A 26,814-nucleotide genomic window follows, 5' to 3' on the forward strand; every position below is an offset into this window, starting at 1 on the left:
CTGGGGGCAGAGGGAAGATGAAGGAATTTACCTGGGAAACATAACCATAAACAAGCTACCAGTTTCAGGAAGATGTAATTTACAGGGATGTGCTGGACATGCAAGGATGAATATGGAAGAAATATACAGGGAGTAAAGAAAGAAATATACAGAATATAAAAGTACATTAAGCAGTTTTCATTCTCTCCCCATGGTATAATTTCCTAAACATTTTAACAATAGTTGTTCACAAGCTCTCTAGCTTCTTCTGTAACCTTGATGTCTAAAAACATAATTTTAATAAAAAAATTAAAGCTAGGATTCAAAGCAATCTGAAAATATACTTTCATTCTATGTCACTCTGCTACAGTAGCATATGACATCTCAACTTAGGCAAATCCTTATTATAGTCTCTTTTAAATTTTGTTTTCACACTGCTTTACAAAACATAGCTGCACATCTTTGGCAGCAAAAATATGAGTCATGAAATAATAAATATAATTATTTTTATCTTCATTATGTGCATACAGCTTTTTGCATTCATGTACTGATCACAGACACTTTGAGAGATATTTAGTTGCTTTCCTCTACTTATCATGAGAAGGACAAATGCTGAGTCCTTGTGATGTCATAATAGCAAAGCCTTGTGAGCGTTGAGGTTGGCAGAATTGGTAAGGAACTGAGTGTAGCCTTAATTAAAAATAATAATAAACTTCCTCTTATTGGGAGATTAAAATGGTTAGGTCAGAAACCTACAAAATAGATTAAACTTCAGTCTTACTTACTTAAAACCTTTATTGGCATTAAAAGGGGATAAAACAGCAGTAACAATTTATGTCATAGTGTTACAAACCAAGAAGGACGGGCGTGAAGGTAAGAACTGGGAAGGTGATGCGGGGGGAGGATGGGGCAGGGGTTTTGACTTGGAGACCGCTAAAAGAAAATCCGCTACCACGCTAGTGATGGTCGCCGAGTAATCGCTTAAAAGGGTGGGGAGGGGGTCAGCTAGGGAAACAAAAAGGGACGACAGAAGGGGTTCGAGGATGTTGTTTCTTAAATGTTGATGAGTCGGGCAGCGGAATAATATGTGGTCTAGGGTATCGGGCTCAGATGAGCAAAAGAGACAGAGTCTATTGATGCGTGGTATGACTTCAGTCTCCCTTAGTAGACCACCCCTTATTTGCTAGTTTACCTCAACTGGCACTTATTTGCTTCAATACATTCCCTCAGAGACTCTGGTAAATTACAAAAATATTTCTGTTTACTCACAGTTCATATATAAAAACAAACATCACATTTTTATGGAAATATTCACTTGTTACATTACTGAGCTTAATTGCTTAATTCACTTCATTATTAACTAACTGACTGGTTACATTGCTTACAACTGTTCACTTCTGATTCCATAACATACACACTAACGTTCTATTGATTGACAGAACCTTCCTGCCTGAAACAGGTGGGAAAAAGAACTCTGAGGTAGAGAGCTGGTAGAGAGGTACGTAGAGAGCTGCTACTGAGTTGATCGACATTCACTGCAGCTCCCTCTCAGCCAAAGCCTACCAAAGGTATCATATGAGAGCAATGTATCCAACAGTGAGGAATCATACATCGGTCCCACAGGGTACAAGACCTACTTCCAGGCAAACATGCAGGGAAAACTGGTTCTCCCACATACATACACTTCTAAGCCACAAGTGATTAATGAGGACCCATATGAACAGGTGAACTACAGTACTAGCCATAGTAAATCTATTCACAAATCCTATAATAATTCTAAATCTGCTAAGCACAATAGTGTGAGTCTCTGTGTTGCAGCAGTTAGGGAGACCACTACATGGTCTACGGCAGCTTCAACAGCAGGAATGTTAACTCCTGTGATGTTTGCTCCATCTTCTAACATCTCCTGACAATTTTTACAAGGATGCTAAACCCATTGCAGAATTCCCATGGCAAAAGAACAAAATCAAATGGCTTCCACTTTCCCCTTGGCGTGAATCCGCTTGGCAGGCTGCCCTCTTCTGCAAGAACAAAATGTCCTTTTAAACCATGCATAGCTCTTTTTTTAAAAAAAAAAAAAGGTGAAGAACCACACATATACAACCTAATGGTCTAAGGTTCTATCAAGGAACCACGAGGATTTAGAGGCATCTCCTCTTAGACACCACTGTATCCACTCCTAAAGACTAAGCTTCCTACACAGATAAGCATGAAATTCACAAAGTCTGCCAAACATTTCTCAGTGTACTCTTGTAATTTAAGGCGTTTCATACATTTAACAAGTCTGAGGATGACATCAAATATCTGGATATATGTATGTGAGCACATGGGCAAATGCAAAAACTCCCCTGAAAAAACATAGCAGGTGACACAATGGAGATGAATAAGAACTCATACACAAGGAGAAGGGGCTGATGGTAAAATTAACAAGGCACCGCAGCATCTGCTTTAGGCCTGAGGGCTGTTTGCTTTTGGTATTTGAAATGCTATTTCAAGAATATCAAAGCTGAGTTCTTTCTACACACAGTGTTGAGAATCCCCATGTGTCCTTAAACATCACACATGGGGAAAATATTTCACATTTATAGTTGCTGCCATCAATCATTTAAGAACCACCTCTTGCACGTAACGAGGCTTGGGGAAAGTATCCACATTTTTTACTCCTCAGAAGTTTTTTTTTTAATCTAAATCCATCTGATAACTATTATAAGATGTTTCTGCCCATTTTTTCCTTCCCTTTGTTAACTCTCTTCCTTTCCACTCTTTCTCCCCTTTGCTTTGGCTCCCAACTTATACATTGGTTTTTAGACCAATGTCAGCGACGTGCACACAGGAAATTGTCCTTTTATGACATCGTGGATACATTTCATTAGCATTACCAGAAGATGAAGGCTACACTTTGGCAACATTTAAAATCAGAATATGAAGAATGTTTTCTAAACTTGTTGGTTTTGTTGATTTAGGCTACCTCAAGACACTTAGAGAACTGAGCAAGGAATTTTGGAGCTGCACAAGATTCCCTTTCTCCAGTGCAAGAATGAGACAGGCACCTTTTCTCCTCAAGGTTTCTGCAATTTGTGCAAAATGCCTCTGCCCAGAAGTTTTACAAGAACTGGGCATAGCAAGTCGGCAAGGAGAAAGGGATGCTCTACATGCACACTTTCCTTCTGAATGTTCAGATAAAAATCATCACAGCCTACTCCATTTTCAATATGAAGAACTAAATCATATGCACAGCGCTACTTTCTGCCATTTATTCAAAACACCAAGTGTAGATCCTCCTTCCCAACATACAGTACACACACTTCTCTTTCTGAGAGTGTTCACATTCAACAATTTACCAAGACTTCTTGTTTGAACCACCACTGGATGTGTCTGTATTGTTGTAAGGTTTAGACCTGGTTGGTCATAATATGTTAAATTACTGCTTGAAGATCTAGTTGTAGTTTCAGTCCTCCAGGGGAGAAAGCAGTAAACCAAGAGTACAGATGGTTGGAAGAAACGCCTTTAGTCCTCCTGGGCACAGGAGAAGGTTGAAATGAGAATCTTTTTCAAAAGGCAGCCTTCCTCCATCTCTTCTTTACTCAATGCAATTGCCTGTGGGTTATCTGACATTAAAATCAACTTTCACTGCTGCTCTGTTTATTGACATTTATTCTTCACCGGTTTTATTATATGCTTATTTACAGTCTTTCATTACTGTATGGTAGTTTTAGCACTGCTGTTAACTGCTCTTTGATTCTTGTGAAACCATGATTAAAAACAATGATAAAAATCAAACCCAGCTCACATTAAACACATACGCAATAGTTAAAAACTCAAGACAAGAGATTGTTTAAAATATAAAAATGCCCTTGAAAATCATTTGAAAATGGCTTGGATGCAACACAAGGTTGCTTTTTAGAGCACCTGCCTCCAAAATCAGAATAACAGGTGACATTCAACCTCTGTTAGGAGTACAATGAAAAGAAGAAAAACTTAGGAAAGCTATTGCTTTTTGCTTAACTCCTCAGTGGCTATTAAAAAAGTGGTATCTCTCAAAGTGTGGGTAATTCAAAGGCAAAGAGCCATCACTGAAGACTCTCTCCCTAGTCACCTCTCACATTTTAGTGACATTTAATGAAATTGTTTTTAAACTTGATTTTTTAAAGTCTTGATATATGTCCAATTGTTTTTTTTAAATATGGCATTTATAGAGTGTTTTTAAATCTGTTGTTTTATCTGTTATGAGCCACCTTTTGGGGAGAAAGGTGGCATATAAATAATACAAATAATATAAAAAGCGATACTCAGAGAAAAGCATCAGATCACAGTCTCAGTGGATGCAGTTCTATAGATATTCTAACGCATTTAGGGCTTTAACAATTTAAGATCACCAGTTTTCCTGTTCTTGAGTACAGGAGGATTTGAGTCCCAGCATCTCACCTTTTAGAAAGAAAACATAGGGTAGCTCATAGGGATGCCCAAGCAGGCTACTTAAATTTAGGATACAGTCTTTGTCTAGGAGTAAATCCTACTGAGCTCAAAAGGGCTCCCATCTGAGTACACACATACAGGATTCCACTATTAAAGTCATGTCCAGTTCTTCTTGCATTGGCCCAGCCAAGGAAGCTTGGTTGAAGAAGGAATTTTGCTCTGAATAAGCTTAAAATGTAGAGTGCTTTGCTTACAAAAGAGGAAGAACTGATGTTGCAGGAATTAAAATGCATCAAAATTAAAATGATTGAAATGCACTAAAAAGCAAAGGGCCCACCACATTTTTTAAAAAGACAGCCCATCCGGTCAAAACACTCCAGCCGAACCGGATAGCTTGGGACAGGCAGGCAGGAACTTCTGTGTGTTGGGAAGTTGATAAGCAGGGAAGCCTGGAGCCTGTGGGGGAGACCACGTTGACAAGGAGTTTCAAAGACAAGGAAAAGAAAAAGGCGTGGGTGGTTTTCAAGTTTGGAAACCAAGGATGGAGAACTCAGATTCTGGGTAAAAATGCTTCAAGTACAGATAACTAAATCTGACAATTAATTGTTCAAAGAAAAACAGGCATGCCCTGAAGCCCTGCATTCTGAACAGGAGCTCCCTGGCCTTCTGATCCGAGATATGGGGGAAGTAGGTTTCATTCTTCAAAGGTCACAAAGAAAGGCAATTTGCATTGGAACAGAAGCACATTATTACTAGTCTATATGATTAAAGAACTTTTGCTAGAGTGCTAGAGTTGGAACAAAATCCAAATTATGCCTTAAACTATATTCCTCATCAAGGACACAGCATAATCGTTTATGGATGGCAATGGCAAACTTTCAGTCCTCCAGATGTCAGGGACTATATTTCCCATAGTTCCTTACCAACGGCCATGCTAGCTGGGGCTTCTGGGAGTTGAGAATCCAAGACCAAAAGTTCCATGTCTCTGATTTAAGTAACACTAAAGCTGTAGTCAGTCAGTAGAGAAAGGAGGGGGCGACTATACCCTCCTCATTTCTCTGCCCACAAATGAGAGGACTACTTGTAGAATGAACAGAATGGGTGGTTTTAAAAGCAAAGAGAGGAATGGCTTGTGTTTTTTTTTTAACATAAGCATTCAGTGGAGACTCCTCCAGTAACAAGGATGAGCTTATACTAGAAAAGGTAAAAAATATATATACTTGTATATATACCTCCCAGCATAGCCAGGTCAAGATAGAACCACTTATCTCAATATCCATAATTGGGCTGAAAAGAGGTAACAACCTTTCTAGCTACACTGAACTCTTACACACACACACACACACACACACACACACACACACACAAATCTTTCTCAGTTTTAAAATACTTTTGAGTAGTCTTGCTAAGCTGCTTTGGACACTTTAAAAGTTAAAAGCCAAATAAGGTGCAGCAAAAGAATGTATGTTGGGACTGCTCCCATTTTCTACAATGCGGGGTGTGGGGGGGGGAGGAACAATTTAAAATCAAAAAAGCTATGGAGGAACTTAACTCTTTCTCCCCTTGAAACCCATCTCTGCACAGCCAGTCCCTCTATGGCACTTTTCCTATAGGCTAGATCAGTGGTCCCCAACCTTGGGCCTCCAGATGCTCTTGGACTACAACTCTCAGAAGCCTTCACCACCACCTCTGTTGGTCAGGATTTCTGGGAGTTGAAGTCCAAGAACATCTGGTGGCCCAAAGTTGGGGACCACTGGGCTAGACCATGAGGTGGTCATCTAAACCGGTCAAGTCTGTATCTATTCTGTCTGGATAGCTCAATGGATTAGGTATCTGGCTGTGGAGCCAGAGGTTGGGAGTTCAATTCCTCACTGTGCCTCCAGGGAGAAGAGCCAGCCTGTGTAGCCTTGGGCAAGTTGTACAGTCCGTGCAGAAGAACGGAATGGTAAACCACCTATGTGTATTCTGGAGCAAGAAAGCCTTAGTAAGGTTCACCGTTAAGTCAGAATTGACTTGACGGCACACTATTATTATATATCTATACTGATTACTGAGAGAAGGATGGAAAGAAACATACTTGTTAAGCGGACCCAAAAGGGCAAGGCAATACTCAGATTCTTAGATTTCTTCCCTGTCCTTAGGATAGAATACATCAGGAATGTGGAATATATAACCCACCAGATGTTCTTGGTCTACAACTCCCCTCACCACAGGCTATGCTGGCTAGGCTCCATGGAACTGCAGGCCAACAACATCTGGAGGACTACACGAGCAGCTCATTCAGGCTTCACAATGCCGCATTTTATTCATGTATTAAAATTCTAGGCTGTATTTCTATTAAACAACACCCAAGACAACTTATAAACTACTTCTGTTTCAGCACAGAAGTCTAAAATTTGTCATTTTCCACATAACTAAGCATTCTAAGAATCAGCTTCATTCAAAAGAGGAGAAAAATCATTAAGACAGGCATGCCTATTATTCAAAGATGAGATGAGGGTCCAGTGCCTCGCATAACTATTCGTGCTTCCTTGTGAGAATAAAAAACAGTGCAAAATTGTTCTGAACAAACAGATCTATTGATACAATCCATGTTTCACAGAGCTTAACACAATGTCAACACACTTTTAACAGTAAGGGAGGCTGATATAGTAACAACTAGTGTATCAGGTGGGCGGTAAAGCAGAGATTTGAATCCATGTCTCCCACATCCTCACCAAGTCTTAATCCTAGAACTTTTTTTCAAAGCCATGTTCAGTGCAGCAATAATCTAGAAGAGCTTTTTCCTAGGCAGGTTCAGAAGAATATTTCCATTGCCAAAACATAAGCATAACCAACCGCTTTCCAAATTAAGTTTGCCAGTAGAGCATGTTTTCCAGTTTAGAACATGCAGTTGCTTCTAGAAGGTGCACACAAACCATCTTGTCTCAAGTTTTCTGTACATGTACAAAGATGAACATGTGAACCCTCATGAATTCTATCACTTCAGAGAGCAAGTAGGAGGTCACATATTTTTAATATTCCACAGCATTTTAAAAAGAATTATGCAAGTAGAAGGCTGTCATCATAGTGCATAAACTCAGCTAAATCCTCTCACCCTGCTGATCTGGCTTTCTACTTTCAGAGAAGCTGTGTGTGCATTAAAAATGCAAATGTTCTGCCTGAAGTGGTACAGGCCCAGCTACAAATCATAATCCAGACACCTCTTCCTCCAGACTGCATATACTAGCCCTCAACTAGCATAGTATCCACCACTCTTTGATCCTAGGCTTGCTCAATCTCACCTCTGAACTATCTTTCTCCATCAGGATCAGCAGGTTTTATGTGATGTCAGGAGAAATTATGTTTTGAATGACTGCTGCATACCAACCCCCAAATTCTGTGTCCAGGAGATAAAGGTTCCAAAAGTCACCCACCTACTATTATCATCAAAAGTGCAAAGGCAGGTACCAAAAAACACACTAAACACAATTCTGCACCACCTCCTCTTCTCCATCCTCACCATATTTACATCACAAATGTAAACACTGTTTTACTCCAGATTTAATAACTACAGCCGGATTCCATGTTCAAAGACATGTGTAAAAGAGCAGAATCCTTGTCTTCCAAAATATTCTTGCTACCACCGCTGGATCACCTTGAGTGAGCAAATATGGCATTTTAATGGATACAAATTCAAAAGTAATTCACATCTATTAAATAATGGCTATTTACATTTTATTTCATTAATCAAAGACAAAAGAAGATTTTTTTTAAAAAAGTTTTCCACATACGATCACAATTAAGGGTTCCAGTTACACTCCCTAGAAAACCTCTACATCCTCTCCCCGACTTATTCCTTCATAGTAAAACTTACAATCTACCCTTTCAGTTTTCACATACCTCTTAGAGCCACAGAAGTGAAAAGAAAAAAAAATCTTAAAATACAATTAAAATGTTAATTCTTTACAATTTAATAAAGGTGAACAATAACACAAACTAATATTGAAATACACCATGCCCCACCTTCAAGGTGATTTGCATTCAAGATGCGTACAGCCTGCCTTACAGCAGCAGATTTATAAGATGCTGCTTCCATGGGCACTCCACCACTGTATGGTCACCCTCTTCCCCCATTCCTTTTTTATCCCTATTTAGAACAGACTCCCAGTTCATTTTTCTGTCATCTCAGTTCACTAGTACAATGTCCTCCATCACTACCTTCCTCACTGCCACCCTATAATCAACCCAGTTTGATCTTCCCTTCTCAACTCCAGGGGTCCAGCCGGCTCCTTCTCTACTCCAGTCCATGACTAGTAAGAACCTCCTTTGCCCAACCAACGCTCACCTCATCGGGATGCCCCCATTCACTCCCAATAGGTACCTGCCCCAGTTGAGCCAGGAAGACCCGCTGCTGTTTGCGGGAGTTAAACCTCCCTCCCGGGGAGCCTCACAGGCTTGGCTGTGAATTAAAACCCTTCGGCTTTCCCCCGAGGACCCTCCACAATCCGTCGCTCCGCTCCGCTCCTCCTCCCCCCACAAGACTCTGTAGCCCCTCCAATACAAGCCAGTACGGCCACCTTCCACTCCCAGCCAAGTTTATTCAAGAATACGACCTCCCACCCCACCCTGTGTGCGTGTGTGCGCGCGTGTGCGTGTGTGACATACACAGAGAGAGAGACCCTTCTTCCGTCCCCTCACCTCGGGGCTCTCTCTCTCTCTCTCTCTCTCTCTCTCTCTCTCTCTCTCTGTGTGTGTGTGTGTGTGTGTGTGTGTGTGTGTGTGTGTGTGTGTGTGTGTGTGTGTGTGTGTGTGTGTGTGTGTGTGTGTGAGAGAGAGAGAGAGAGAGAGAGAGAGAGAGAGAGAGAGAGACAGACAGAGACCCTTCTTCCGTCCCCGTCCCGCCTCACCTCGGGGCTCCGTGTGTCTGTGTGTGTGTGTGTGTGTGTGTGTGTGTGTGTGTGTGTGTGTGTGTGTGTGTGTGTGTGTGTGTGTGAGACAGACAGACAGACAGACAGACAGACAGACAGACAGACACACACACACACACACACACACACACACACACAGACCCTTCTTCCGTCCCCGTGCCGCCTCACCTCGGGGCTCCTTGGTGGCGGGATCCCAACGAGGCAAAAGGCGACTCCATTCATCGGGCGCAGCGCTGTCCCCGACGGGGCGGACAAGCGGGAAAGGAAAGCCGGCGGAACGGGGGAGGGCGGCCGTGAAGGCGGCGAGGGCAGCGGCGGCGGCGGCAGCGGCAGAGGCAGCGCTGAGGCTCCAGAGCGCTCACTCCGGCTGGGCCAGGCTGCCCGAGCGGCTCCGCCTCTTCCACGGCAGGAGGGCGGGAAGGAGAAAGGAAAAGGGAAGGCCGGGCCGCCCCCTCAGCCGATCAAGAGGCGGCTGACAGGGACGAGGGGCGGGGCGGCCGCAGCAGTGGGGAAGGCCCCACGGGGAGTGGAGTGGGGGGTGGATGGGGTGGGTGAGTGGGAAGGGAGGAAAGGAGGGAGGAAGGAAAAGAGAGACCCTCCAGCCATGCAGGAATTTGGGGCCGAGATGGAGACAAGAAGGGCGGTGCAAGGGTTTTTTTTAATGCACTGCTGACCTTTAACAAAGGGAAACAAGGATCAAAAGGGATAAATCACAAAGACAGGGACAGATAAACTAGAGGAACGGACTAGCAGGAGAGGCTGGCCCCACCCCAAAATCGGCTCGGGGAAACGGAGGTGGTCCCTTGGCAAGGGCTCTTGGTGCCCCCGCCCCGAGACTATAGTAGAAGCAAGGAGCCGAGGATCCCCGCCGGCTGTCCTTCGGACTTCAATTTCCATCACCCGCCGCCAACGCGGTCAGTGATCGGGGGGGGGGGGGTGATCGGCGTTATCGTCCAACCTACGGGCACCCTCGTGTTCCCGATCCCTGGACGAGAGGAATACGACAGGGCAAACCAAAATGTGGCATAAAAGTAAGAGGAGAAGGTAAGAGATGCGGCTGAACCTGATGGAAGTATTTATAGACAGGGAGAGAAAGCAGTTCCCCAGCCCAAGACAGTCGGATATACAGTATACTGTTGTTCTTTAGTCTCTTTGCTTTCTCTTTAAAATGGGACACGTGTACAATTTCCACCCATTTCGATCACTTTTAAAAGGAGGAGGAGGGGAGCAACATCTGCCTCTGAAATCTGAGACCACCCAGCTGCATAAGACGGTGAGCCACATCGCTTCTCGAAGGCTTTGAGCCTCTGCCAAAAGCTTTTCTCTCAAGAAGAACATGGAAATTAAACACAGAAATGGGAAACGTTACTTTTCTGGATTACAGGTTCGAGAAAACTCCAGGTGTAACTCTGGTACATACTGGCCATAACCTATTCCTGTTCTGCATGTACGAAGGCCTTCTCAAAGTGATGATTAAATTACACATGGGGTGCACCCTAAGGTAGAATCCCCCAGTGAGCATGGACAAAAAAACAACTTATCCAAGGTCTGGCTACGGCTCCTAGGAACTGTCAAGCAAAACACATTGGGCAGGATTATTACCCCCCCCCCCATCTCACTCCTGCCAGCTTTGAATGCTTTTAACCTGAGGTCTCTTATTGATTTGAGCAACAATTTGGGCATCGTTTTCCCCAACCAGTGGGACGTGGTGGCGCTGTGGGCTAAACCGCAGAAGCCTGTGCTGCAGGGTCAGAAGATCCGGCAGTCGTAAGATCGAATCCACGCAACGGAATGAGCACCCGTCGCTTGTCCCAGCTCCCGCCAACCTAGCGGTTCGAAAGCATGCAAATGCGAGTAGATAAATAGGGACCACCTCGGTGGGAAGGTAAACAGCGTTCCGTATCTAAATCACACTGGCCATGTGACCACGGAAAGATTGTCTTCAGACAAAACGCTGGCTCTATGGCTTGAAGAGCGGGATGAGCGCCGCCCCCTAGAGTCGAACACGACTGGACAAAAATTGTCAAGGGGAACCTTTACCTTTACCTTTTTCCCCAACCAAACTTTCTCAGGTGAGAAAAAGGATGGAAGAAACAAAGAGGGAAACCGGGGAGATCAGCAAGCCGAGGACGCTGTTGTCCAGACCCCTTGCAAACTCCAGTGAATAGAACATTCCAGGACCAAAGAAATTGAATGGAAAATTCCAGGGACAAAAGAAAAGTGCAGTTTAAAAGTGGTCTTTGCCTATTAATGGTATAAAACCAGACAGAAGTAGTGAGGGGGAACCACAGGAAGGTTAGACGTTTAACCTGATGACATCTAGACCACCTGTCAAATACTGTGGATGAGTCAAGATGCTTGCATGATGCAAACCTAGTCTAGAAGCACCTTCTATGAGAAATAACTCATCAAGCAGAAGACATGCAGAGAGAGAGAGAGAGAGATTGTGTGTGTGTGTGTGTGTGTGAGAGAGAGAGAGAGAGAGAGAGAGAGAGAGAGAGAGGCAGGACTGCTGCTAGAAAAGCAAAATAGACACAGAGGGAAAGGAAGGAGGACAGTGAGCTGTCACAACCAGGCACAGAAAGAACGGGCCCTTTGAAGCCTGGCATCAGAGAGAATCCAGAAGTGGGCAGATTGCAGCCTGGTACGAGCAGCGGGATGAGCCAACAAGAGCTCGCACAGGCTGAATGAGGTTCATTACAAGGATTAGGTCACGTGATAGGGTGTTGGGTTTCAGCATGAGCTGGCACATCCCCAGGAAATGATGGAAGGGGCAGTCAAAGAAATGGCATGTAGCAACAAACGTAAGGAACGCGGGAATGAAATTATGCCTGGATCTATGGGTAACCTTTGTAAACAAACGGAAACATCTATCTTCAAACAAGGCATGCAGATAATGCATAATAATATTTATTGTATGCAGTTGGTCTATTTATATCTCACATTTTCTCCAACAAGTTCATAGCAGCATAAACAGCTCTCTTCCATACTTCTCTTCACAATAATGCTCTGAGAGAGGTCAAATTGAGAAAGGAAGACTGGCCCTAGCCCACATCTCTCCATAAGCTTCATGGCTGTGCAGTGACTTGAACCCAGACACACACACCCAGTCCAACATTTTATTACGGCATACTGAGTTAGCATTTCTGTGACATATTTCAAGCATTCAAAGCACATCATGCACAGCATCCAAGGAAGCGGGTTTTGACCCTTGGACATTCATGCTAAAATAAACGTGCCACAAGAGCTTTCCCCCTTTTCCTTTTCCTGCTAAAACAGATGAATACACCTGTTGTTGTCAAATCAGCCCTACTTATGGCAATCCTATGAATGAGCAATCTCCAGAATGTCCTGTCTCCAGCTGCCCTGCTCGGCTCTTGCAGACTCAAGCCTGTGGCTTCTTTTAGGGAATCAATCCATCTTGTATTTGTCTTCTTCCTTTCCCGCTGCCCTCATATTTTCCCAGCATTATTGTCTTTTCCAGAGAATCTTGATGTGCCCAAAGTAGTACAGCCTCAGTTTCAACATTTTGTATCCAGAGATGGTTCAAGCTTGATTTGCTCTATCACCTACTTGTTCAACTTCCTAGCAATTCAGGATATCTGCCAAACTCTCCCCACAGCATATTTCAAACGATCGATTTTTTTTTCCTGTCAGCTTTCTGTGCTGTCCAGCCTTGACACTCATATGAGAATGCAAATACAAGAGTGGATGACCTTCATCTCCAGTGACACATCCTCACACTTGACAATCTTAATACACCTACCCCTCTGAAAATCACATAATGCATCTCTGCAGTCTGCTTAACAAAACTACACAGTAGGCCAGGACTAATTTCTGTGTTGATGTTTGGGGAGGGAACAAAGCACAGTGAGCCAAGGCAGAAAGGATATTGACACACTTAAGGAAGGCAGTCAAGCAAAATTGGCAGTAGAGCAACAACTGCATTTGAACTAGGAATCTCCTGATTCACATCTCACATTCCTAGGTGTATTTTTGCACCTACTCTCATAAACAAGTCCTGAGAGGAGTTATCTTCAGTTGCCAGACTTGCCAAGAAAAACAAGGAACACAAATGCGATTAACTGAGCCACCACAAACCACACAAGCCCCATGTATTTTAAATGGGGAGGGCATCAAAAGTGAAAGAATAGCCATTTCCATTGAATCACATAGTGAATTTGCCATTGGTGACTGGGCACCTCTCAAGTGTCTAGCCAGTCAACAGCTGGAACGATGCAAAGTGTTTTCAAGTGAGGCTCTCACAGTGTTTATATTAAAACTTGATCCAATGTAGACACTACATTTGCATTGCAAGTCAGAAACAAGAGCCTCCTTAACCTTTATGGGTAACACTGCTTTGGTGCTGAGAAGCTATACATTTTAGACCACAACTCCTAGAATCTCCTAGCCAACATGTTAAAATTAAGCCCTCAGTCATGATTAAACAAGTATAAAGCTGTTTTTTTATATACATTATTATCCCCTACATAGTTATAGTACATGAGAGGTTTCCATGTTATCTTATCCACCAATGATGCAGATTCTGTTCTTACTTTGGGCAATATTTTTATTACAGCCATTGCCCACTAATACTACAGCCTTACCTCTCAATTCTGCTGCATTCCAAAAGCCTGAATTTGGTTCTTACTCAAGTAGACTATAGTGACAGTTCTAGGGCGAAAATCTAGCTTTTGGTGGATCACCTCTGATGCTGAAATGTGTTTGGTGGGGGAGACTCTGGGCAGCACCCCACCACCCAGGGGGGCAGATTTAGGAGTAACACCTTGTAGTTTACAAGACCTATATCGTTAAGAGACAAACAAATGGCAATTCCTTCATCACTGGCTATGATTTCCTCAAAGATCTGGCCAGAACTGATTGGGAGAACTCGGTCTGCTTTGTACAGTGAGTCCAAAACAGACTGACTTGTGGTTGACTATATTCTTTGATAATTTATGTGGCCTTAAAATGTTCTTATCTTACACTGGCCAAACCCCTCTTATGCAGCTACACAAACTGCATAACTTTGTAGGCATTATCAGTTGCATACTCAGTCCCAGAACTCAGAATGCAACAGGTAATGCCTACAATTATTTCTTAATTTAAGGCAATTCATCCATCCAAGTTAGATTGTTTGTGTTATGGAAACATATGGTCTCTTGAGCTGTAAAGACAGACTTTCTTTTCTAAGCAGAGATTTATTTTATTAAATTATTTAAAATATATTTATCCCACCTTTCTCCTTAAGAGGACCCCAAGTGGCTATGTCTATGTCTATGTGTTCCTGTGTTTCAGAGAGCAGGGAGATTCCTGCAAGAGGGTGGGGGAGCAAAGAAAAACAGAAATTTCTTTTAAAAAGCAAAATTTAAAAGGAGATCCCCAAAGCAAGGAAATTCAGATGACAGATCAATCCATACCTATCACCGTGTGACTGGGAACACAAGCACACTGACACAACCTTTTTGCTCTTTAACTTCCACTCCAAGTAAACACTACAGCATAATTCTGGTAGCCAATCCACCCCCTACATAGCACAGCATAAGTGGTGTGGAAGAGCTGAAATGAAAGACAGGCTTTGATAGTGTCAGTGTCTACAAACGGCAGATTTGCCACATAGTCCTATCCACAGTTGAATAACAAGGTCTAAGTGATGTGTATTTGGGCAAAGAAAGTCTTGTTATGTTTAACAGACTTAGTCCTATGTAAGCAGAATTCTCTCTCTTAGGAATCAAAGAATGGCTCCCCACTCTTGTGTTTCCTTAGGGTGGAAGATACAAGTAGGCTGCATCAATATTTTCATGTTCTGAATGAGGATGGAGAGGCTTGAACTGTGGTCTGAATTTCTTTGTTTTCTGCAAGTGTAGCTTCAAACATAACATTTTTTTATATAGAAGTGGTTTTTGATCTCTTTGGGGAATGTGCATGTTTTATATTAGTTTTATCACATTGTGTTTTTATTATGTTTTCACATTCTGCAAGCTCCCAGGATAGGAAAATTCGGAGGGCCTATTAAAAATAAATCCCCTACAACACCCGACGCCTTCCTTATCCACCCTGTTTTGCACAGCTGGCTAGGAAAAGCTCTTTCCCAGCTGCCAAGCAGTCCTACAAACTGGCCTTCACAGTAGTCAATGAGACAATGCAGGAGTTCACATCCTAGACAGGGCAGGGAGACTTTATTGTAATCCAGTGGATTTTCACTAAAGACCCCCACAAGTCATTTCCCTGTCCTTCTCTAAGAAAGAACACAATATCATAACTCATATCCTGTCACACAAAGAGAAAAACTTTAACACACACACGTGAACATATGTCATAACGATGACCTCCCTTGCTTCCATCTTTTCCGCTTCGCTTTAGCCCTGGAAAATCTGGGTTGTTGCTGACGTGCAAGCTCTACTAATGAGCAGGACTGCTTCTCTTCAGACTCTTCTGTCATCAAATGAACAAAACGAGATTCTTCCCTCTAATCTTGTTAAGAAAAGCAGAAATTTTAATGATTTAATCGGGTTTCTGTGTTGGTGAACATCTCTGTTCCTGGGCATGTCAGTTGCTCCTCCACCTCATTCCTTCCCCATCCCTATGTCGATTTTTCTGCTGGCTGATTTTGATGGCAGGGCAGTTCTGGTGGCAGATCCTTCTGCCAGCGTATCTCTGAGATTATGTGGCACAAGGGCAGTTAATCTGAGGGCTGAATCCCAGTAATCCTTATGAGTATTCCGGAACCTATAGTCCTAAAAATTAATATTTATCAACTGTGGTTAAAAGCTGTTGTTGTTTTTTGAAAGAAGGTGAAATGGGGTGGAGGTGGTATCATCTGGAAGAAAACATAATAAAGAACCCAAACTCCATGATTCTTTTCTTTAGAAGAAAAACATTCAAGAGACTTCCTAAAACTTGGAAGAGTTGCTTTTTATTATTATTACTATGCTGCTTGTCAATGGCTCAAGGTTGGGCACAATTGTTTGTTTGTTCCCTTAGTGTTCATCACTATTCGTCCGGTATAAAAAATCAATAAGTAAATAAAATACTTTTACTTTCACTACAGCTTCCAGAATCCCCTAGCCAGAATGGCCATGCTCGTTAAAGGATTCTGGGAACTCTACTTCAAATAATTTACAGTTGTAAACTGTGTGTAACTTTGTAGTTCTTGATTGTAACAACCATTTGTAGAAGTGGGGGGAGGAATAATATTTATAAAAATTAAGAGATTGTCTCTGCCATCTAGTGGTTCTGGCGAGAAGCATATGCTTGAGATTCTTTTTAATCCCTTGTTCGGTTGGGGCAACTGGTCCAGTTGAGAGGAAGGAAACCAGAAAAACTCTTGTTTTTTTTTTTTAGACTACAGCTTGAAGGTGTTAAAAAAGGGTAAAATACGAGTTACAATTTGAAAGAAGTAGTAATACTGCAATAGCGATTTCAAAGTTAAAAAACACAGAGAGTAAGGCATACCCTTTACTCATGCCCCAAAACAATCTGAAAAAATACCAGTCCATGTAAGGCCTCCAAACAGGAGCAGTTCAGGAACTCACATAATACTTTGTCCTTGGTGGTAACAGCAGCCTATTACCTAAGTCACGTCACTTAGAACAGGGTCGTTGTGTTCTCAGGATACTCTTCATCACGGTAAATTAAGACTGGGCACCTCATGATCCTTCATGAATTTTTCACTATAATTTCCATCATCCTTTATGTTATGCAAGGCTGATGGGAGTTGGCAAACCCCAACTGGTAGGCCACAAGTCGATCACCTCTGTGTAACGTAATGGTAAAGGTTCCCTTGATATTTAGTCCACTCGTGTCCAACTCTAGGGCGCGGTGCTCATCCCCGTTTCCAAGCCATAGAGCCAGTGTTTGTCTGAAGACAGTTTCCGTGGTCACGTGGCCAGCGTGACTAGACATGGAATGCTCTTACCTTCCCACTGTGGTGGTGCCTATTTATCTACTCGCATTTGCATGCTTTCGAACTGCTAGGTTGGCAGGAGCTGGGACAAGCGACGGGAGCTCACTCCGTCGTGTGGATTTGATCTTATGACTGCTGGTCTTCTGACCTTGCAGCACAGAGACAACTGCAGTTTAACCCGCAGTGCCACCACATCCCTCTGTGTAAGAAGGTACAAATATTGTAGGGAATTTTTTGAGAGACCACACCTTCTTCCTTCTTCGTGAAGTATCAAATGGTTGTTACCGGTACTTCAGGTGGCTGTTTTGTGCCTTCTGTATTTAGATACACAGAAAAAGAAAGAGACAAAGAAAGAGAGCTGCCTGATAATGAATCCATATTGTAAACTTTGATATGTGGTTAGCTCTCCAAGGGTTGAACCAGGATACAGTACCTTTCAACCCTACCTCCCAATCCTGACATTCCCTGGCACTCTCCAAACCATGTACTAATTCGGCCCAAACTTGCTTAGCTTTTGAAATCTGTGTTTAGGCTGTGATGAAAGCACAATAAAGAATTTATGTGCAAAGGGGGGGGGGGAAGAGTTGCAGTTACATAACTGCAGAAAATCTTCCTGTACGCAAATAGTTGAGGGACTGTTTTTCTGAAAATGCTGCCCATCTCCACAGTTGACTCATCATAAAACTGTATCATGAGACAGCAGATCTCAGGGTATAAACATTCTGTCTTTTCCCACAGTCTAAAAGGATGCAAGAGTTTTACTGAAAATTGACGTCCAAATAATCATCACAGGCAGTGTGCAAAAACACCCTTGAGGAATGAGCACCTAACCTTGAAATATTAATAAATACATATTCTTATGTTGATGCTTACCAAATCTTTTTGGAACAATTAATCCCTCCTTCACATTTTGCTCCATATTGTGAAATGCTGTTAAATATCAGCACATTTTTCATAGGAAAAGAGGAGTGGAGACCAACAGCTAGAAAACAGCAATAGTAACTAACAATTAAATTTAACCTTCTGTCCAGCAAGATCTTCCACACGCATGGATTCAGAATATTGATTTTAGTTTACTTATCGCTCATTCTTTAGCAGGGTTCTCAGGGCAACTGAGGGCAATCAAAGATCCCATTAAAATTACATATAATACATAATAGAAGGTAAACGGAGGAAGAATATGTATTTGAACAGTGCTGAAAATGCTCCAGAGGAAGTATTTGGAGATCTTGTCTAGCCAGGACACCACCACTGAAGAGTCACTTTCCCCTGTTGCTTGTCTGCCATACCTCCCCAGGGAGGAGCATATAGAATATAGTTTTTTTCATACAAAACAGATGATGAAATTCTAACTGTGTAATAAGGCATTTGACTGTATTCAGAGGACATAAGCCTGAGCCACATATAGAGTCTAAGGTTGGTTTACTTTCATTTGCTTCCATAACTCTACTCCTTCCTTGAGCCTTAATTTTTGGAATGCTGAGATCACTCCCAGGAGCTGTGTTCAGTAGGGGGAAATTTGCTATACTGTATAACCTCGTGCCTCAAAATAGCATATGCAGCAGAACAGTCCAAAAGGACACTAAATACTGTTCAAAATTTATATATTGTTAAAAAAGACAAACTGTTAAAAACAATAACATGGTAATTCCTATGGTAAGTTTATGGTAAGAACATATACTCTGTTTTTAAAGGCGAACAACAATTTAAAACCCAGTTAAGCCTGCTTAAAAACTTAATAGAGCAGAGCTTTGTAAATTATTTGTTAAGCATTTTTTTCTCAGTTTGTAATTCATTGATGTTATTTGTTACTTGAGGAGTTCCTAGCATGCTACTTAGAAGGTTACATCCGCTTTAAATACAGAAACTGGCTACAGTGGCCAAAATCTCAATTGATCCTGAAAAGCTATGTTTTAGGAATAATAAATACAGAAATTGGCTACAGTGGCAAATGAATCCAGATTCATCCTGGAAAGCTACATTTTAGGAATAACAAGTAAAATCATAATGTAAACAGTTCTCTCTGTGTGATTTAGGACTTTGTATTGTTTCCACTTGCACAATAAATCCCTCAATAACATGTTAATGTTGTAATCTATAGTACAATATGCCCAAATTCTTTAGTGAAGATATACATATCCTGAATATGAATGTTCTGTATTTTACTAATAGTCATAGATGAATGTAAATTCTGTCTATCTAATCTTTCTGAAAGCCACTGAACACCAAAACATCCTGGGTAACAAATTTCACAGAGAAACTAGGAACAAGGATAGGTATACAAATTGATGAATGGCAACCATAAAAATCAACCCCAACATTACCTCCACTTGTTGCTGCTTTTATACAGGTACAGCCCCTTTTCCTCTTCACAGTGGCCATCAGTTCTGTCTCCTCTGCAACCAAGAGCAGCTGGAGCACATCTGCCTTAGGGGGGGTGAGGTGGCCCTTTGGGCCCTTTTAAGCCCTAGTCTGCAGGGTGAGAAGTGGGCAACAAAAAGCTAGCAGATTCTAGCAATGATGCCCCAGAAGGCTGGGGCTTTCACCCCTATCCTATATGGCCAACCTCCTCTTGTGTCATCACCTTTCAAGAGAAGTGGAGTAACCAGCTAATTTCTCAGAAGCCCAATGAGAGTTGGTTGAGTTGCCTGCTTCCGTCACAGCAGACCCTCCTAAGAAATATTTAACGATAAAGATTGATGCATAAGCTTTCTTATTTTCCTTTGCCCTTTCCATTGCTTCTTACTCCTGTGCTATGTCCTTTAAGATCATATGCCTGAAGGCAGAGACTGTCTTGTTTTTAGCAGTCTGTATGTCATTATGGGATACTTTCTGGCTGAAGAGCAAGCTATAAATGGTCTAACCAAATGAGCAATAATGGAACGCGGAATTTTTAAAGGTTTTTTTATTTGGTTTTATTTCAATTATATTATGTGTCTTTAAGTAACATCACTTGGATGACATTCTGACTCAATTTGAAGTAAACATGCTTAAAGCAGATGCACCTAAAAAAAAAAAAATCTGTTGAAGACAATGAGTTAAGTATTGTGTGTTAGATAGTGTTCATTTTTTTTTTTAAAAGCCATGGCTATCTCACATAATGGATTGTCACACTCATCGCTATTCACTTTCCCCATTTGAAAAACAGTCAACAGCTCTAAAAATAGTCAGTGGCTCCAGGATTCACAAGATGCCATTCTCTAGCGTCACAGTGAGCTTACCCTTGGACATACCTGTACTCCTGATTTATATGGTCAGCTTACCTGAGCTGGGTAATACATTGAATTCACCATCAGCATTTGTGATTCAGCCAATCAAATACCATACATCACAAGGGCGCTACTTTTCCCTTCCTGAGGACTACACTCCCGTTGAACGGGTTTTGGGAGGCATGTTCTGAGTGTGGTCAGAATCTGAGTCATCTGAACTGATAGAGACACTCTCCTCTTCTTTCTCCCCCAATTTACCACACTATCAACCTTTTTCAACCTTTCAGCAATTTGACAAGAAGAAAACTGACAGATCAACTGGCCTGGACCAGTGATATGGATTTGTGGAATTCATCTTCACAAAATATATACGGTCCTATAATGATAGACTTTTAAGAGAGCCCTTTCAACATTTTCATTATGACCTGCTTTTAGGTAACAGCTCTGTTTTAATTACATGTTCTTTCTGTTGTTTAAGAAGGGATATAGTATGTGATCTGTTTTTATATAGCAGAATATTAGTTTTTTTGTCCAACAGCTCATGCGGACAGTGTTCCTTTTAAGTGGTTCGAAAAATCTTTCCAGAAATGAATTAATGCCTTAGGTCTGAGGTGTCCTGCCTTATACCTGAGCTTCTGAGGAGAATGTGGGTTATTCATGTTTTCCAGGCTGTCATCTGAAGTGGTTCTTAATCAGACTTCTTGACTGGGGTTGCTAGTTTTTACCAGTCCCCTCAGGTTTTACTGTTGGTATTCTATGCTGCTATTTTACTCGCATTGATTTTATTATGTTTGCCCTGGGATTGTGGCTAAAGTGGAACACCATCTATAAATATTTTCATTTACAATAAATAAGAAAAGATGTAATTCTTGTTTGCATGTTGATTATTATTATTTTTTTGTAAAGCCATTATGATTGTTATCCGCTCTGAAAATATCTATGGATTAAAATACAGGTACACATTCCATTTTGAAAAAATTACATAAGCTGCATTAGTTACCAGATCAGTGCACACTCAGAAAGGAAAACAGAGGCTGAAAATAGATAATGAGGCATGCTGAACAAGTGCACATCTCTGGAGTAAGAGACACATACAAAGACTTTTTCAGATCAGCATACCACAGGTACTTTGCGATGCAAAGCCTAAATTAGAGGTACACACTCTGGAAATTTAAACAGTGGCTAAAGTCAGTCAGCTATTACATGTACGTGATGTCTTTTTACCCTCCTCTCGCTTTCTCTCTGGATCCTGTTATTCTCCTTTATCTTGTTAAATGTCTATATTTTGGCTGTTACAACATTTTCAGGAAGCAAAGGTAGTGCTGTGTTTGCACCAGAGCTTGGAAAAACAACTTCCAAGCTTATAACAAGTTGCTCCTTTATTATGCAACAAGGGTTTAATAAAATTACTTTTCAGAAATAACTTAATAAGAGGAATTCCATTAAAATGATACAATGAGCAACACTTTCTAGTTTCTTCTGGGTTACTTTCTAAACACATTTTAAAATGCATTTAGGCCAGTCTATTTATCTATTCTAAGCCTCCCACAAGAAAGTAATAAAAGTCAACAAAAAACTAACAGACAGAACAAATTACCATATATGCACACACACACATATCGACATATACACACATTTATGCACACAAACACAAACATATACAAATATATTTTTATTATACTTTGATGTGCTTTGTAAAAAGTTACACAGATTGCCAGTCTGTGGTTTACGTGTGTGGAAATGCACATTCACTACCGCACAGTGTCTTCCATTCTGGGATTAGGCGAAATGGGTGCTGCATTAGTAGGATGAATGTTCTTCTTCCATGAATAAAACATAGGACAGGCAGAGGATGTAAAAGTTCTTACAAACTTTTTGAAGATACTTTCAGTTTGTTAGAATCGGGGCCAGGTCACATTCATGTTGAGCCCTAGGCATGGGTGGGAGGATGTAATGAATAACCTATTGCCCCCAATACGGAACTCTTCCCCAAGTTCTGAGTTCAGGTACATGACATTTGTTGGAGCCTGAAAGTAATATGTTAACAACTAAAACCATTGCAACCATAAAAATCCTACTAGATGTGTATTTTTGCAGAACAGCAATTGTCAGTATTAACATGGATACTTGTGGATAACTGAGAAGCCTCTGGGCATGTGCCAAGTTCACAGACACCTCTGACAGACAGACAGACAGACAGACAGACAGACAGACAGAAATAAGTGGCTTTTAGCATTGCTACTATTTTAGCTTAATAAGTAGCGTTTATTTATTACTTCCAAAATGTTGTTTCAAGGGAATGTTTGAAGGGGTCTGATTTGTAAAGCTTATTTTAAGGCAGGGGTCTCAAACTCAATTTACCGGAGGGCCGCTGGAGGCAGAGTCTGGGTGAGGCTGGGCTGCATCAGATTTTCCGCCAAACAGAGCAAGAGCCCGAGGAAGCCGTTCCGAGGAGGAAGAGGAGGAGGGGCGCGTGAGCCCTTGTTGCCGGCCACGACCCCCTTCACTACCACCACCAGCAGCAGCAGGACAAAGAACGGGAGAAGGGAGGGAGCGCCAGCGACCGACTAGCCGGGGGGGGGGCACAACATATATATTTTTTCAAAAACCCTCACAGAATCACCTTGCCAAAGAAGAAATGTTCCCATCAGTACCCGTGTAATTAAACAGAATGGGATGGGCCCCCCACAGGTGCCTGAGAGTGGAGCTTGCTCCCGGCACCCACCCACTCACCCACCCAAGAGGTGACAGCTAGCAAGCGAGGTGAGGCTTTTGACTTTTGATAGGAGAGGACGCAGTTGGCGCTTCGGGGGGGCAGGCAAGGCGGGGCCACAAACTATCATCTGGCGGGCCGCAAATGGCCCCTGGGCCACATGTTTGAGACCCCTGTTTTAAGGTAATGTAAAACTTAACAAAAACACATTTAAAATATATTACTCATAAAATAATCAGCAATTAACTAGAAAAAAAATAGAAAAAGAATACCAGCACGCTAAGTTTTTAAAATAACATTCCATGCTCTCAAATTTGTATGGTCACACACAATCAAAGAAAATGATGTACAACAAAACAGGGATCAAATAATTGCTGGGGATTCCATGTTAAATCAAAGAATCCATGTTTCCAGCACATACTAATAATTAGACATGGAATTCTTGGAATTCAGATCCCATAATTCTCCATTCTGGGAGTTCCACCTGAAAGACCCACATCTATAAATTTGACTCACTTGTTAAAAAATGCCTAGTAAAGTCTTCTATGGGCCTAGCTCCACTCTAGCTACCTGTCCAGAAAGGAAGCTGTCCAAGCACAGGTGTCCCTTCCTCACTGAGCTATCTAGCCAGGTAGGCCAGAGCCTACCCATCACTTTCATCAGTGTTGCCCTTATCAATTAGAAAATAAAAATACATGGTATCATTTTAAAAGAACAAAATAGATTCCAGAACTCCTGCACTCACACAGCTTCCTCTAACCCAGAAACCTAAGATTCACACAGACCAAGTATCTATTTACATATGAGTTCCATCTTTTTCAGAACCAGGAAAAGTCAGTTCCCAGAATCCCCACCACCATCACGGCCCGTCGGAACTGTAATTTAAAGAAAGGAAAGTAAATTACCAAGTGCTGACATGTTTATAAACCCAAACCAAGAGTGGTCAATGGTCTCTACTTTGAGCAGAAAACACGCTTTTGAAGCACGTGAGCAACAAATGCAGAGAAGCTGCAGCACATAAAGAACATAAGGGAACCAGACAGAAATGAACTGCTATTAAGCACCGATGCACATGAAACACTACAGAGATGAACCTTGCACGCTGCTGTCAGACCTCCTGAGAACAGCCCTATTAGCCCCCAGTTTAACTTGCCCTAGATTGGAATGGCTCTGAAAGGGTTACTGAGGTTTAGGGCTCAGATCAGTGGCAATCTTGGATAAACAAGGGAAAGCAGGCTCTGCAGACAGGAGCCCGGGGAGGGAAGAAGCAGTGGTCTCTCTTACAGGAGACAGACGGCAAGAAGGGATTAAGGCTTATGGATACCCTCTGTTGACCCATATTTGGAGGGCTTTCCTAACCTAGCTAAAAATTACTGCTGCTTAAGGCTTCCTATTCAACATGTATTTATAGCCTGCTTCAAAACACAGCAGCAACAACAACAACAACAAAAGATAATGGGGGCTTGATCCCAATGACATTAACATATAAAGACAACGAAGAACCTCTTGGTGCAGTGGTTAAACTGCTGCACTGGGGCCAAAACTTTGCTCACAACCCAGATTCAAACCCAGGTAGGTTCACTCAGCTTTCCATCCTTCCAAGGTCAGTAAATTGTGTACCCAGCTTTGGGGTAGGGGAGGCAATGTGTAGCTTGCATAATTAAATTCTAAACCATGCAGATAGTAGTTTAAGCACAATGGGCAGTATATAAGCAACACACTTCGCTTTTTGCTCGTGATCCTTGAGTATCATGGTGTTGCATCAGCACTGGAAAATGACTACTACACACACACACACACACACACACACACACACACACACACACACACACACACACACACACACACAGAGAGAGTTGCATTGATATGAGTACAAAAGTACCTGTATACCAACTTCACTGTGCATATTTTTGAAACAGTTAGAGCTAGTCAATATAGTAGCAACAAACAAGGATAGGGGGAAATTACTCTTTTGGGACTACAAGTCCCAGAATCCCCCAGCTCACAAGGCCATGCTGGCTAGAGATTCTGGGATCAATAATACAGAAAGGAAATTTTTCCCATCTCTGAGACAGATAGAAGAGTGGCCCATGCGAAAACTCAGTTCAGTCAATGACAGCAGACCAAAGAGAGATTGAAAGATGAAGCATAGGAAAGAAATTGAAACGTGACTGAAACACGAGGCATTGGGGACATATTACTTATTGAGACTGCAACCCCAGAATCCCCTTGTTAGCTGGCCTAGGTTTATAACGGTGAGAATTAACTAAAGAGAACAGGGGTCAAGCCCCCAAACAAACCCAAAGACCTGACAAGCTCATGTAAAAAATAAACTGTTCACTCGAGGCACACACAAGATGCTGTCAACAAGGACCACAGAAGCCACATACCTTCTTTGCCCAAAGGGTCAACTTTACTCTAGGCACCAAGACTCATTAATGGCGTGATGTTGTGGAATAAAGTTTGTAGCTATATGAGAACAATATTATAGACCAACTACAAAATGCCAAAGCCCCTGGCCCAGATGGCATTTCACCAAAATTCTTAAAAGAAAATAAGGAGCAGTGGGCCACTTTTCTGGCCTCACTTTTTACGCACATTGATACTACAGGCTATATATCCAATTTTTATTCATTTGTTCGTTCGTTCGTTCGTTCGTTCGTTCGTTCATTTATTTATACCCTACCTATCTGGTCATTGCGACCACTCTAGGCGGCTTACAACATAAAAAACATAGCAAATATAAGAAAAAAATATTACACAATTAAATAATTCAGCGAGATGGAAGCATACAAAATAAACCAAATAGAGAGAGGAGGGGAGAGAGTCAGGAATTAACTGGGGGGAAGGCCTGCCTAAACATCCACGTTTTTAATTGATTTTTATTGATTTTATTTATTTGGAAATCAATTAAAAACATCCACGTTTTTAATTGATTTCCAAATCCTGGAAAACAGCCATTGTAGTCCCATTTTATAAGGGCAACAGGGAGGACCCATTTAAAGCCAGGGAGATCTATAATAGATCAATATCTAGTTATTCAATATCTTATTGAGAAATATTCCTCTAAGGGTACAACCTCCCTTTATCCAGCATTCATTGTTTTTAAATTGGCATTTGACTCCATATCTAGACTGCGACTCTAGGATAAACTGATAAAGTCCTCTATAGATAGAAGACTTCTGTGTCTTATAAGGGCCTTGTACGAGGAAACATACTTCAGAGTTAGATGCAGTAGACAAGGACATCTTACAGAACCCATCCAAACATATATAAAGAGGAGTCAGGCAAGGCTGTTTACTAGCCCCAGCTTTATTTATTTATTATATAAATAACTTACCTAGCTGGCTCAATAACCTCAACCTGCACCCTCTTATATCAACATTACTGTATGCAGGTGATACAGTGATCCTCTCTAGAACTCCTGTCGGCCTAAGGAGGGCTTTGCAGAAACTCTCCTTATACTGTGAAACTGAGTTTCTAACAATAAACTATCAGAAAACCAAGATAGTTGCCTTTGGGCGCAAACCAAAAACAAGGGTTTGGTCACCGTATTGAGCAAGTTAATAACTTCAAATACTGTACTTTGGGGTAATTCTACAAACCACAGGCTCAAGGGTTCAACATAGTAAGTATGCGGCTGATCAAGGAGAAAGGACTGCAATTAGTATAGCAAAGTTT

At 41.8% G+C, this 26,814-nt stretch overlaps 1 protein-coding gene across 3 annotated transcripts in view; it reads right to left on the reverse strand.

Annotated features, from left to right (window-relative positions):
- Positions 1–26,814, reverse strand: part of ARHGAP23 (Rho GTPase activating protein 23) — a 204,832-nt gene that overhangs the window by 164,605 nt on the left and 13,413 nt on the right. The window contains exon 1 of one of the 3 annotated variants that reach the window (XM_020785528.3): positions 9,474–9,710. The exons of 1 other annotated variant lie outside the window; for it this stretch is intronic. In XM_020785528.3, coding sequence (XP_020641187.3) covers positions 9,474–9,527 — 54 coding nt within the window. In that variant the 5' untranslated portion in view covers positions 9,528–9,710. Of the gene's footprint in view, positions 1–9,473; positions 9,711–26,814 lie in introns of those variants that run through there. One more of the 3 variants, XM_020785529.3, reaches the window with a different exon arrangement.

This window comes from Pogona vitticeps, chromosome 6, assembly GCF_051106095.1.
Source record: "Pogona vitticeps strain Pit_001003342236 chromosome 6, PviZW2.1, whole genome shotgun sequence".
In the NCBI taxonomy this organism is placed as follows: Eukaryota; Metazoa; Chordata; class Lepidosauria; order Squamata; family Agamidae; genus Pogona; species Pogona vitticeps.